Here is a 12,520-nt window from a genome sequence, read left to right on the forward strand (position 1 = left end):
GAGTATGGGTCACCATACTTGGCCACATGTCACGTCACTTTTCACTTTTTCACTTTTCACTTTTCAATATTACAGCGAGAATAAAAGTTACTCCTTCTTTCTTTGTGTGAACATTTGGGCGGTGTTATGCAAATCTTCCCACATAGTGTGGTAGATATGTGGGGGCGTGTTAGAACGAGCCGTTTTAGGTAGGTGTGGCTAACTCTTAACTTTTATAAAGAATATCTCTTTGGATTTGAGACTTTAGTCTTTGCAACTTTACAGATCTTCTTTATGCACCAAGAGCTTGTAACACTCTAAAGAGGAAGGAAAAAATGAAATCGCATCATATGACCCCTTTAATGTTAGGGTCCTGATCACATTGTCAGGTTTTATTTATTTGATAATAAAGTTGATAATTTCCCATAAAAGCTCCAAAGCTCATATTTTTGCCTCTATCCCCCATTATGTAGAGTCCATTTAAGCAGATACAGGTTTCTCCCTTCTGAGTTTCTGAATGTGGTTCTGGTCTGTTGAGCATCTTACAGTAGTGTCTCCATGGCTGTATTAAAGCCAGCTGAGGCTCTGTTAGGCGAGCCGGTGCAGTGTGTGTGACGATGTTGCGTAGCTGATGTCTGACAGATGTGTTCGCTCACTTCATATTCTGCCTCTCTCTTCTGTCTTAGCTCCGTCTGCCCTCCGTTTCCTTCCCTAACTATCATTCCACACCTTGCACGGACCGGAAACCTTCTATGCCGGTAGGGTGGGCTGCACTTGACGCATATGTCAAAATAAGTGGGTCGTGACCCCATGGCAGGCAGCATTTCCTGTTGCTGTAAAAGAGGCCTAGCGGGAGCAGTAGAGATCAGAGTGGATCCAGCAGCACATCCGGAACTGGATGGGCTGCAGCCATCCAAACCAATACATCAGCCCAACAGTAGCAAATGCGGGTGGAAAAATGAGGATGGGAAGTTTTTCTGGGACAGTGGAATACTTGGAATCAGAGTGTGCCATATTCTAGTATGACTAAATTTAAATAGAGTGCACACTTCAGATGTATGGTGACATCATCCAATAAAAGATCACATTTAATAATTTTTCTAAATTTGACTGAATAACATCTCATTTTAGTCAATGAAAATAACATTTTAGTTGACAAGAAAGTGCAAATTTAAACCAAATATTCAAACATTTTATATATTGTGTTAACATAAACTTGTGAAAACTGTCCTTGTTTTAAAACTCTGAGCTCATTAATAATATGAAAAGAATGCATCATTGTAATACAATGTTGGAAAGTCTTTATGCAAGTTTTTCATAATGTGTTTACACGTGTTTGTGTGTGTTGTTACAGAAAGAATGTATTCACAACATGAATTACACATTCTAACTAGCATGCAACTTAGTTCACTTGTGCGTTTGCGTCATTTTATACAGATGCAAGTTGTAGTATTATTTATATGTATATATAGTTAATTAACCTCCTAGCAAAGCGCTTCAGAGTTTATTCACTGTTCTGCTTCCAAGAATTTCCAAGGAACGATAATGATAACGATAAATATTGGCAACTGATAAAATGTATATCTTGAATGGAATTTCCTTCTAAGTTGCTTTGGACAAAAGCTTGAAAATGTGAGTTATTGTGTAAAAAGAAAAGTGTTTTTTTTTTGTCTTATCTACAAGAATAATAATAATTAAAAAAAAGGTAACACTTTATTTTAGGGTCTCTTAACTAATTGCCTATTAGCATGCATTTTATTAGAATATTACCTATTTATTAGTACTAATTAAGCACATATGCCTTATTCTACATGACCTTATTCTACATCCCTAATCCTACCCAATACCTAAACTTAACAACTACCTTACTAACTATTAATAAGCAGCAAATTAGGAATTTATTGAGGGAAAAGTCGTAGTTAATAGTGAATAAGTGTTCCCTATTCTAAAGTGTTACCAAAAATAAATAAATAAAAATAAAAAGTTAACAAACCCTTTTACCAGTAATTTTATTGATAAGAGTATGAGATGGGATGGGCTTTTTTTATAACATGGGGCAGTAAGCATCCACCTAGCAACCGCATAGCAACACACCTAACGTCACTCAGAATACCCCAGAAGCATCATGGTGGCAACTTCTGCACGGAGAAGCACCTCTCACATTTTCTTCCAACCCGATCTCATGAGAAGGTGCGTGGTGGTGGTGGTGATTTTGTATGAATTTCTACAATGTAATTTGTACAGAAAGGTGTGATTTTTATTAAGCAAAATAAGCAAAACCACCTCTGAACCTAATTGTCATTGAGGCATAAGCAGATTGTACGAAAACGTAAGAATAGATTGTACAAATTCATGCAAATTGCCATACATCTAGTTACTATTGTGTTTTACCGGTTATAGATAAATATTAGAATTTTTGAATATAATATAATATATTTATATTATAATATTTATAAGGGGGCACCATTCCACACAGGTGGAGTTAGTGAGTTCCCTGACCTAGCTGTGGTATTTCTGATGCCTGTCAGTCGCTGATTTAAGATTATTTTTAAATCAGCAGTTCTGGAGGTGCAGGGCAGGGATGGGGTATCAACACGGCCCCAGAGGTCTTATAAATTTGGGCAGTTTACTGGGTGAAAGTGGCCCTCTACTCACTCTGCAGTCCAGCTAGTAATCCCAGCACTTCCTCTACCCCTCTCTCCTGCTCTCCGCTCCCCAGCCCAAGTCCTAATTCATTTTCTGTAACTAACAGCCGTTGTTTCCCGATTGTCACGCTCCCATCGCTTGCTGAAGGAATGTAAGTGTGTGAGGTTTTGTTTTTGACCTTGGCTGTGTGAGTGTGTGATGACTCTTTGTTTTGTTCTGTGTGTGAGTGGGGTTTCTGGTGTAATTACTCCCCGGAGAGCGAGGGATTGGTTCGTGTACTCCTCTTGACATGACCAGAACAGAGCCTTTAAAATTACGGGGCAGAGTGTTGCCAGCAGATCTGGATATGTCATTATTTTTAACACCTCCTCAAAACGCCCCAGCCACACACTTTCCTTCCATCTATACATCGTCCTATAACATGGCACAGACAGAAGAGTATGTTATGGCTTCAGTCATGAATAGGCCTTGTTTCTACAAACACCTCATTCATGGGTGACCATCTCATCTCATAATAGTTCCAAAAGTGGGGTTATGAAGTGATGCTATTGAAGAACCATTTTTGGTTTACCAAAGAACCTTTCAGTAAATAGTTCTTAAAATAACCTTTTTTTTTTCTTTATGTGTTTGAGTTTTGTAGCTTTTACTCTATCTATTTTAGTTTTGAAGCCATTTATGATCCTGTTTACACTGTAACCCAAAGGTTATCAGATCACAAGTGGTCCAAAACACTGTGTGATTGGATCAAACCATATATTCAAATGCAGTCAAAAACATATGTGACATTATATTTGTAGTGTAAACACAATTCTCACTGAGCAACACTCAGTGTTGCTCAATCCTGTCAATCTATTTAGGTACCGATTTAAAAAGAAAAATGTGTTCTGATCCAAAATATGCAATAGCATAATTCCACACACATGGATTTTTATGCACAATGAAAAAATATTTTAGAACATTAAAGGAAAAGTGTATATCATTCAGTATAGGTCAGGGGTGTGAAACCCTGGCCACAGTCCTACAGAGTTTAGTTCCAACCCTACTCCGACACACATACCTGTAGATTTCAAATAAGTCTGAAGGACTTGATTAGCTTTAATTAAGGTTGAAGCTGTGGCCCTCCAGGAACTGAGTTTGACACCCCTGTTGTAGGTCCTGTAACTGGACACAATTTAAAAAATGTTTCCCTATTTTTAATCATTTCATTTCCCTCACCATTGCGGTAACACTTTAGAATAGGGAACACACATTCATTATTGACTAAGAGTTTTGCCTGAACAAACTCCTAATTAGCTGCTTATTAATAGTTAGTAAGGTAGTAGTTAAGTTTAGGTATGGGGTGGATTAAGGGATCTAAAATATGGTCATGCAGAATAAGGCATTAATATAAGTACTAATAAACAGCCAATATGCTAGTAATATGCATGCTAATAAGCAACTAGTTAATAGTGAGAACTGGTCCTTAAAATAAAGTGCTACCAAAAGCAGCATAAAAACTGCATGCATATTAACTGCATGCATTATGGATTACAGAAAATCACATCACAGGACGTCAGCTTTCCAAAATTATTCAATGTCGGTCTCTAATATACACAACTATGCTGTATGCAAAGATAGAGTGACGTAGTGTGTGATGTATGGAACCATGAAACCCTACACTTGACGAAATCCGATCACAAGTGGTCACAGGAGACATATTTGAGACGCATGTTACTACCAGGTGTTAACACTGATGTGTCTTGGCTGACAACTTGTGATTGGAACACCCAAGACGGTATACAATGGAAAGAGGTCCTATGTGCTACTATACTCTTGAAGGCTGACAAAACAGACACAAATATATACTTTTTTCTTCTGGATCAATAATATTGATGACATTAGCTCATCTACACTTTTGCCAATGTCATGATCTCTAAAATGAGAATGTCCCTCCCCTAACACCACCAGACACTGACTAGCATTAATTAACAAGTAGCAAATCGTGTGTGTTTTAGGTTCTGAAGTAAACTAAAGGAATAAGGAGTGATCTTTATTGTATGTCTTGAATTTAAACTTGTAGTGTCCTTCAAATCATAGTATTTTTTGTAAAAAACTGTTCTTGTAGATAATGTATTACTGAAATAAAAGACTACTTAAAGAGACTACTTAAAGAGAGCACACTTTCATGACTATGTTTCCAAACACACTTAAAAAGTGCACTTTGTTTTTTTTTTTAATGTAAAGTACATTGCATTAAAGTACACAAATGTATTAAAATATTTGAGCATAAGATAATTCATATTCATAAACTCCTTGCCCTGTAGAACATGTAGTTACAAAGTTACTTATAGTTATTAGAATGTCTAAAGTGGACTATCGAAATAAAGTGTAACCCTACACTTTCTGAAGGAAATGTAAATGGTGTTTTCAATGCAAAGTTCTTGCCATGATGTTGTGAGTCTCTTCAGTTCTATGTCTGTAGCATTGTACTAGGTAGCCTTATTCACTTCGAAATCTGATTGGTCTAAAAGTCTGCTCCATGTAACTGTATATTAAACATCAAATATCTCCTGATCGGATTTGATAGTGCGACGTCGTCATGCAGCCGTTTCAACTTCAGTCAAATTTAATGAGAAGAAGGAGATTTTACTGAACGTGTGAGAAACAGTGTGCTGTTTTTAAAGACTAAAGGTTCAGCAGGGTTTTTTAATGGCACTAATTCCCTTTTAGTTCAAGTCTGGGCTAAACGCATAGAGAATGAGTCAATGCTGGCCACAGCGAGCATGACTAACTCACACTGGGTCAATAACTTGATCTCACTCTCTAACCACATATAAATTAAGACAAATCTGTGAGATTTGGCACTGTTGCTTTCATAGTAATGCTCTTTTTCCGACATTGTCTCTTTCCACCAAACACAAAGAAACCTCTGTGAGACAATGCTCTATGTGGAACAAACCTGTAGAGATGAATCACTCATCATTGCAGTGTTTACCATTGTTCCACTGGAGAAAGTTATGGAAAACATGTGGTAGCATCCCAAACATCTGAAAGGTGGCAGTGAGAAATCAAAGCTCTCAACAGAATCCTCCTCAAAAATGTGGAACTAATCTTGGTGACACCAAGTATAAAATTATACCAAAAACATCAGCTGAGTATCAAATAGTATAGAATTAGATACACTGAAATGATCAATATTTGCTTTTAAAAAATGACCAAATAATCAATCCCAAATTAATATTCGTATAGCATTCTTATTTGATCAATTTGGACTGATTCCAAAATATGAGAGCCTGGCTTAAACCATACTAGATGGTCTGGATAAGCTACTTTACTGGTTTTAGAACGTTTTTGGACACTCTGGCTAACTCTAGCTGAAGAGTTAACATCTTGGTCAAGCTGGAAGACCAGCAAGACCATCCTAAACCAGATAAGACCAGCAAATCAGCAGGGATTCAGTTAGCATCCATTAACATTCCTTTTGTAGTTCATCTAATTTTATCAATACCAACACAAGGATATGTGACAGTTCTTCTAGCATTCCACCGCCAGGCCAACCCCGCCTTCATTTCTCAGATTTCTATCTAATTAACTTCCGTTCATTAATTAAATACTCCAGGGATGGAATTAGAGCCCAAATCACGTCTCATGCTTGAGCTTGTCTATTAATTAAAACTCTTCATCTGTTTCATTTTCCTATAACACAAAAATATGAACTTGTGAAAGAGTGTTTTGACCTACTGGTTTAGATACTGCAATGTGAATTACCAAAAACAAAAGGGTTTTGAATACAAATGGTGGCTGTTTTGAATGAGCTTCATAGATCTCTGAGAGGAACTAACCTACTAAAGCAATTACCATCAACAGGAACGATCAAACCAGACTTTACAATGGTACACTTCAGTGATCAAAAGAGGTGTTATTAACAAGCACCATAATGAGCAAACCAGATCCACATTTGATAGAAATGTATGTATCATACGAACTAGCTAAATATGATCCATGCTGAATGTTGAGGTCCTCCCTAAAGCACAAAAGCAAATATTATACTCGGACCAAGAAAGATTTTAGACATGAGCTTTGAAATGAAACCATATTCACCATGTTCACACTTAAAGTGCCAAAGTTGTGATGGCACATCTGTTGAGTGTGTTATAGCCAAAGAGGGAGTGAAAGGAAGACACTGGGTGAGTGTTTGTGTGCTGGATAGTGACAGGCTAGTATAAAAGTGCTTTGGCAGGAGTCCTCATTATCTCATCGCAAAACAAACAGCAGCGTGTCGCACAAGTGAGCTCCATTTCCCCCACAATAGACCCAACATCTGCCTGACTACTGCTACTGTTCAGTTACCCCTCATACACACACATCCTTCTCCACTAATTAACACCCTTTGCGTATAGTTACACATCTCACAAACACACCTCAGCATAAACAGGGCAAAAGGTACCGTGAGTAAGTGTGAAATGCAAATCTCACAACCCTCTTCAAAGCACCATTGCTAACAGAGGGCGTTAAGGTGGAGGGAGAAAGATGGGATGACAAAATGCATCCTGACTCTGCACCTTTGGTGTTTGTGTAATTAGTGGCTGGAGAGCTAAAGAAAGGTGTGAAAGTAGGAAGAGGCGGTGAAGGACAGAGAGAGAAAAGGTAGATTTAATAGATAGATAGATAGATAGAAACTAATATAAAAAAATCTATTTCAAATAAATGCAGTACTCTTGGGCATTTCTCACAGAACATCAAACTGTTCATACAACAGCTCAATACTTCAAACTTTCAAATCCCTTTGAAACTCAGACTAATTGGTCAGCGTCTCAGAGTCAGTTCACTGTTACAGATGAAACTGGTACTGACCAATGAAGCTGCTGGTTGAGTACCTGAAAGGCATCAGTTTCTCAGTCTGAAGACTCTGATGTCTTCTTGTCTATTTGTTGTGCTTCTGGGCCTTCCAGTTCTCTCTGTCTGTTAGTTAGATCTACTTTGCTTTCATCTGTCAAGACAGTAGAGCGAGCACACACACACACACACACAGAACAACCTTCATATCTCAAAAGAACAATAGATTGATGAGTACTAGAGAAAGTGGTTTATAAGCATGAGCTAAGATAATCAAGTTTCTCTAGTACTAAATTAGCACACTAGAATAATCAGATAACAGTATTTTGTTGGTGCTAGACTAATTACTGCTTACAATGGCAATTTGCCTTCACAGATACAGATCAAATGTATAAGTAATGAATAAAACTCTCATGTACACACATATAAAGACCATAGATATGGGGTTAGACCCCAGTGATGTATGTGAAAAAATAATCATTGTACATTTGAGATTAACCTCTTCTTTTCTTTTCTTCAAATTCTTATTCTTATTTCATTATTAGTTATTAATAACTATTATTAGTCATTAGTAACTTAATAACATGCTACAGTTAAAATTACAATCAAGTACTTTTGTGCATTATGTCTTAAACACATAAAAAGCATGGTAAACAATTATTAAAACAATCACTTAGAATGTACTATAAAGTAATACTTTTAATTTGATGTTATTATTTAGTGTACTTAAGTGTGTTAAGAAACACATGAAAGTGAAAGTATACTCTCTTTAAGTATACTTTTGTGGCCTTTTATTTAATATTAGGCCTATATTATCTGAAAGTTCAGTCTTTTATAAATTTACTTAAGATTTAAAGGACACTACAAGTACACAATCACTACAGTTAAGTACACTTCTTAAATTATTTCTTAACTTAAATTGTTTCTTTATCATACTTAGCAAAAATGATCAAAAGTATGACCTAAATCTGCTTCATTTCTAATGGTGTTGAATCGGATGATTCTTGTAACAGAGCGCCATCTAGTGATGAGATTTATCATTTCGCATGTGGAATTAGAAACAAGGCTCTATCTATCACATCAAAACTGATCTTTTTTTCTTCATTTAAATACTGATTTATGCTTTTAGTTGGATAATTATTTAATTCATAGAGCATTGTAAACTTGAGCCCAATTTCTGACAAGATACTAACTCAGTTCAGAGGTCAAAGCATAGTAGAAAGATTTCAAAGCATTTTTTTTTTTTTTGGATAACATTGATGTATTAAATAATAAGTATAGTAATGCGAATTATTAGATCTCTTTTTGGCGTCTATTTCAACCCATCCATTGAAATTTCTGTGAATACGCAGGCTATTTGCTTCAATTATGAAACTTCAAGGAAAACGGGAAGGATTATAATTATGTTGGTAATAAAAACTAGTTGATTTATATACTTACGTTAATATTTGTTCTTTGTAATATTGTAATATTCAACTGTCGTAAACACTCTGTCGAGGATGTGTTTACGACAGCGCCCCTGCTTTTGCGCACGGGAGACCCTTGTGCGGCCTCTCCGAACAGCGCTCAAGCACTGAACGGTTCGTCCCTCAAGCGGTTCTCACTAATATATTAATTTAAAGATCTTTTACGCTTAAATTAACCGATTATCATTCCGTTTTTATTCCAGAATCATGCCAGCTAAAGGTCCCCTACAGTCTGTCCAGGTGTTTGGACGTAAAGTGAGTTTTTGAAGGCTGTATGTTTGTCGTGCTCGGGCGTTAGCCGGCTATGCTAACAGATGTGCGGTTGTAAATTACTGCGATGCCAGAGTTCTATATAGTTCATGGAATAAACGTAACAGTTAGATGTCGTAAACGGGTATATGTGTAAACATTTAAAATATAAGATAAACCTACCTTCCGTTGAGATTGACTGAATGATGAGGATTGTGTTGGGAATGGCTGTTTGCTGACACGTGGGACAATTCAGCGCTTACACGTATAGCTTTAATTAATACAGAACAGTTGCTTTTGCATCTGATATCCATGTTTTCTGTTGCTCAGTAGATGATATTGATAAATAAATATGAGCCAGTGCTCTCTTGTCTGTCTTGCTAACTGTTAGCCAGTAACGTTACTTGTGTTTGGTATAGCAATGGTTCCCAATCCTGGTCGTGGTGACCTCAGTAACGTACTGCACGTTTTGGATGTCTCCATTATTTCTCCAACTCGGAACTGCACTGACTGCTTTAGAAAATAGGAATATTCTGAATGTACACTGCTGCGGTTTTCCAGTACCAAGATTGAAGACCACCGTGGTGTAGCTAAGTTAGGGAGTGAGTTTATTTTCTTGGTGACCTGTCAAGAAATCTCTTAGTGTCGTATGTAATTTGAATTGTGTAAAAGCATGAATATTCAAGTTGTTTCTGACTTATGGAGATGAATTGGCTGATCTGTGTCTCTTCACTATCAACAGAAAACAGCCACTGCTGTTGCCCACTGCAAGAGGGGAAATGGACTTATTAAAGTCAATGGAAGACCTCTTGAGATGATCGAGCCTGCCACTCTGCAGTACAAGGTACATTTATTACAGAAATCGAGTGCTTGGAATAAAAATACATATTCATTCATTCAGATCTCTAGTTGAGTAAACACTATCATTTGTAAATGTTGTTCACATAAATGTAGACTGTAATTCAGATTGATTGTGAACATAGTTATTCTGTGGAAAGCAAAGGTGGGTTTTTAAAGAATATTCATATTGCCTCTTTCAGTATAACAAAAATGAATGAGGATTGGTGCTGTCAGTCTCCAGTTTGGCACAAATATGGTAGCTTTTTGTTAGAAACACACCACAGTTTAAGCTTATGTTCTCTAAAAAAGCTTAACATACTCCACAGAACTTGTGTTTATTAAAGGAATAGTAATTTGCCACTCTTTAATGCATTGATTCGGTTAGCAAAAGTGGTCTAAATTAATTTATGAATCAAATCAGTTTTGTTCTCAAGTTCAACTCTATGATTTAACCTGATGGCAAAGGTTAACAGCCCACCGGAGGGGAAAGTTATCAGTGAATAACTTAAATTTGTCCTGTTTGTCAGATGTCTAAAGCGCATAGGTTGCATCAACCCCTGTAATATTTTATGGTGGTTTTGTGTCCTTTTTGGAGCTCCCAACCACATTCGCTGCAATTAGAGAATGACATGTAAAATTGTACTCGTGTGTTCTGCAGAAGAAAGTCATATGACAGTGGTGCCGTGCACTAGATCCAATCAGTTCCCATTGGACTAAATCAAGTCCCACCCTGCAAATTTATTTATTTTTCTTTCTCCTCGTTCGAAAAGTTCTTTTACTCGGATGTAAGTCACAACAGTAACAATCACAGTTTCCATTGCATGTTGACTTTAAGTGTACCCGACATGCTCCATTCTTCAGGATGGAGACCGTTAGCTGCATGTGAGGAGGTTTTGTTTATACGTCTACTAACTGAACATGGTTTTGTTTCCTTTAGCTGCTGGAGCCTCTTCTGTTGTTGGGCAAGGAACGCTTTGCTGGCGTTGACATCAGAGTTCGTGTGAAGGGTGGTGGACACGTCGCACAGATTTACGGTTAGTAACGTGTAGATGTGTAAGTAAGCCTTTTGCTTTTGGTTGTTTCCTATCATAAAATTCGTTGTACATGATCAGTAAACAATACATGGTTGGATTCTTCCTCAAGACCACATTGTATAAATACTTCTGTTCTGACATTAACATGTTTTATTCTTCTTGCAGCCATCCGTCAGGCCATCTCAAAAGCCCTGGTTGCCTATTATCAGAAATGTAAGTGTGGATCATTGTGGTCATCATGGTAAAGACATACATGTAAGTATCTTCAATAATTTTCCTATTTCTCCGTTTTTCTCTTTTCATAGATGTGGATGAGGCCTCCAAGAAAGAGATCAAGGATATCTTGATTCAGTACGATAGGACCCTGCTGGTCGCTGATCCCCGCCGCTGCGAGTCCAAGAAGTTTGGTGGACCTGGAGCTCGCGCCCGCTACCAGAAGTCCTACCGTTAAAATCTCTCTGTACATTTTCATATAATAAAACTGAGGGGGAAAACATTCTGTAGTCTCGAGTTATGTTCTTAAAGAGTTTTGATGTGTTCTCTGTTCAGTGCCTTATTGGTTTTAATTTCAACATGATTTCAAACAAGGTGTTCTATAATGCGTTGTGGACATACCAGCTTCACTGAGTCTAGTTATCTAACTTACACTTGTTTTAAATGCGAGATAAAACTCAAGAGTACATTTTGGAGAACCTGCAGGAAATAATTACTGGTCAAGTGTTTCACTGTCTGAGTCTGTCTCCGTAATTGTAAACTAGTTAACAATTAATGTTACAGGTTGGCTGATTTGTGTTTTCATTGGTTATTTATAGTGAAATTATGATAGTAAAACTCAATGGAAGAAATGCTTATATGCTGTGAAAGGACAGGACTGTGAACTATATAATGCAACATAACAGCTAAGAACTTGATTAATACACATGCTTAATATTGAACCACATACTAGCATAATATTACTGTCATAGAAAGAATGAATAATCGATAGAAAGAGAATGGTAAATATAATAGAAGGTGTTCTGAATTCAAAATTTGTTGGTAGAGCACCTAATGGACCAACTAAAAATACTCTTATGGAGGTTCCTAGAGCTGCGCCATCTACTGGTGAAGAACACTACATTAAAATGTTAATTTTTGTTAGTGTCTAACGCAAGAGGGCAGAAAATTACCTTTTGAACAAATTAGTATTGTGTTATGAGCAATTAATTTGGAAGTGATTGAGTGGGAGGGGTTGCTAAACAGTAATGTGAATGTTTAATTCAGAAAAATAAGTAAGAAATTATTGCACTTGCAGTACATTTTAAATACTCCATACGGAGTATAATCATTCTGTGAATAATGTAATGAAACCAAAATTTCAGTTCTGTTCAGTTTTGTAAATGTTGAGCTGCATCAGTCATATCAGGTTATAACGTTCAGTGTGTAATCCAGTGAGATTTAAAGGAATGTGTATTTTACATCCACTTGAGGGAACCAAACCTGAATAGGCCTATA

General features: G+C 36.9%; 1 protein-coding gene across 2 annotated transcripts; it reads left to right on the forward strand.

The window, feature by feature from the left end:
• The first annotated feature begins 8,956 nt into the window (after positions 1-8,956).
• On the forward strand, positions 8,957-11,526 carry LOC107749072 (40S ribosomal protein S16). 2 transcript variants are annotated; one of them, XM_016564120.1, is made up of 6 exons: positions 8,957-9,020; positions 9,110-9,161; positions 9,898-9,999; positions 10,933-11,029; positions 11,195-11,242; positions 11,335-11,526. In XM_016564120.1, the coding sequence occupies exons 2-6, from the start codon at positions 9,114-9,116 to the stop codon at positions 11,478-11,480; spliced, it is 441 nt and encodes a 146-aa protein (XP_016419606.1). In that variant the 5' UTR covers positions 8,957-9,020; positions 9,110-9,113; the 3' UTR covers positions 11,481-11,526. The 2 variants fall into 2 exon arrangements, with proteins under 2 accessions (XP_016419606.1, XP_016419607.1); XM_016564121.1 differs by lacking the exon at positions 8,957-9,020 and having other exon boundaries at positions 9,147-9,165.
• The last annotated feature ends 994 nt before the right edge of the window (positions 11,527-12,520 follow it).

The sequence above is a fragment of the Sinocyclocheilus rhinocerous genome, unplaced genomic scaffold, assembly GCF_001515625.1.
Source record: "Sinocyclocheilus rhinocerous isolate Xijiao unplaced genomic scaffold, SAMN03320098_v1.1 scaffold1642, whole genome shotgun sequence".
NCBI lineage: Eukaryota > Metazoa > Chordata > Actinopteri > Cypriniformes > Cyprinidae > Sinocyclocheilus > Sinocyclocheilus rhinocerous.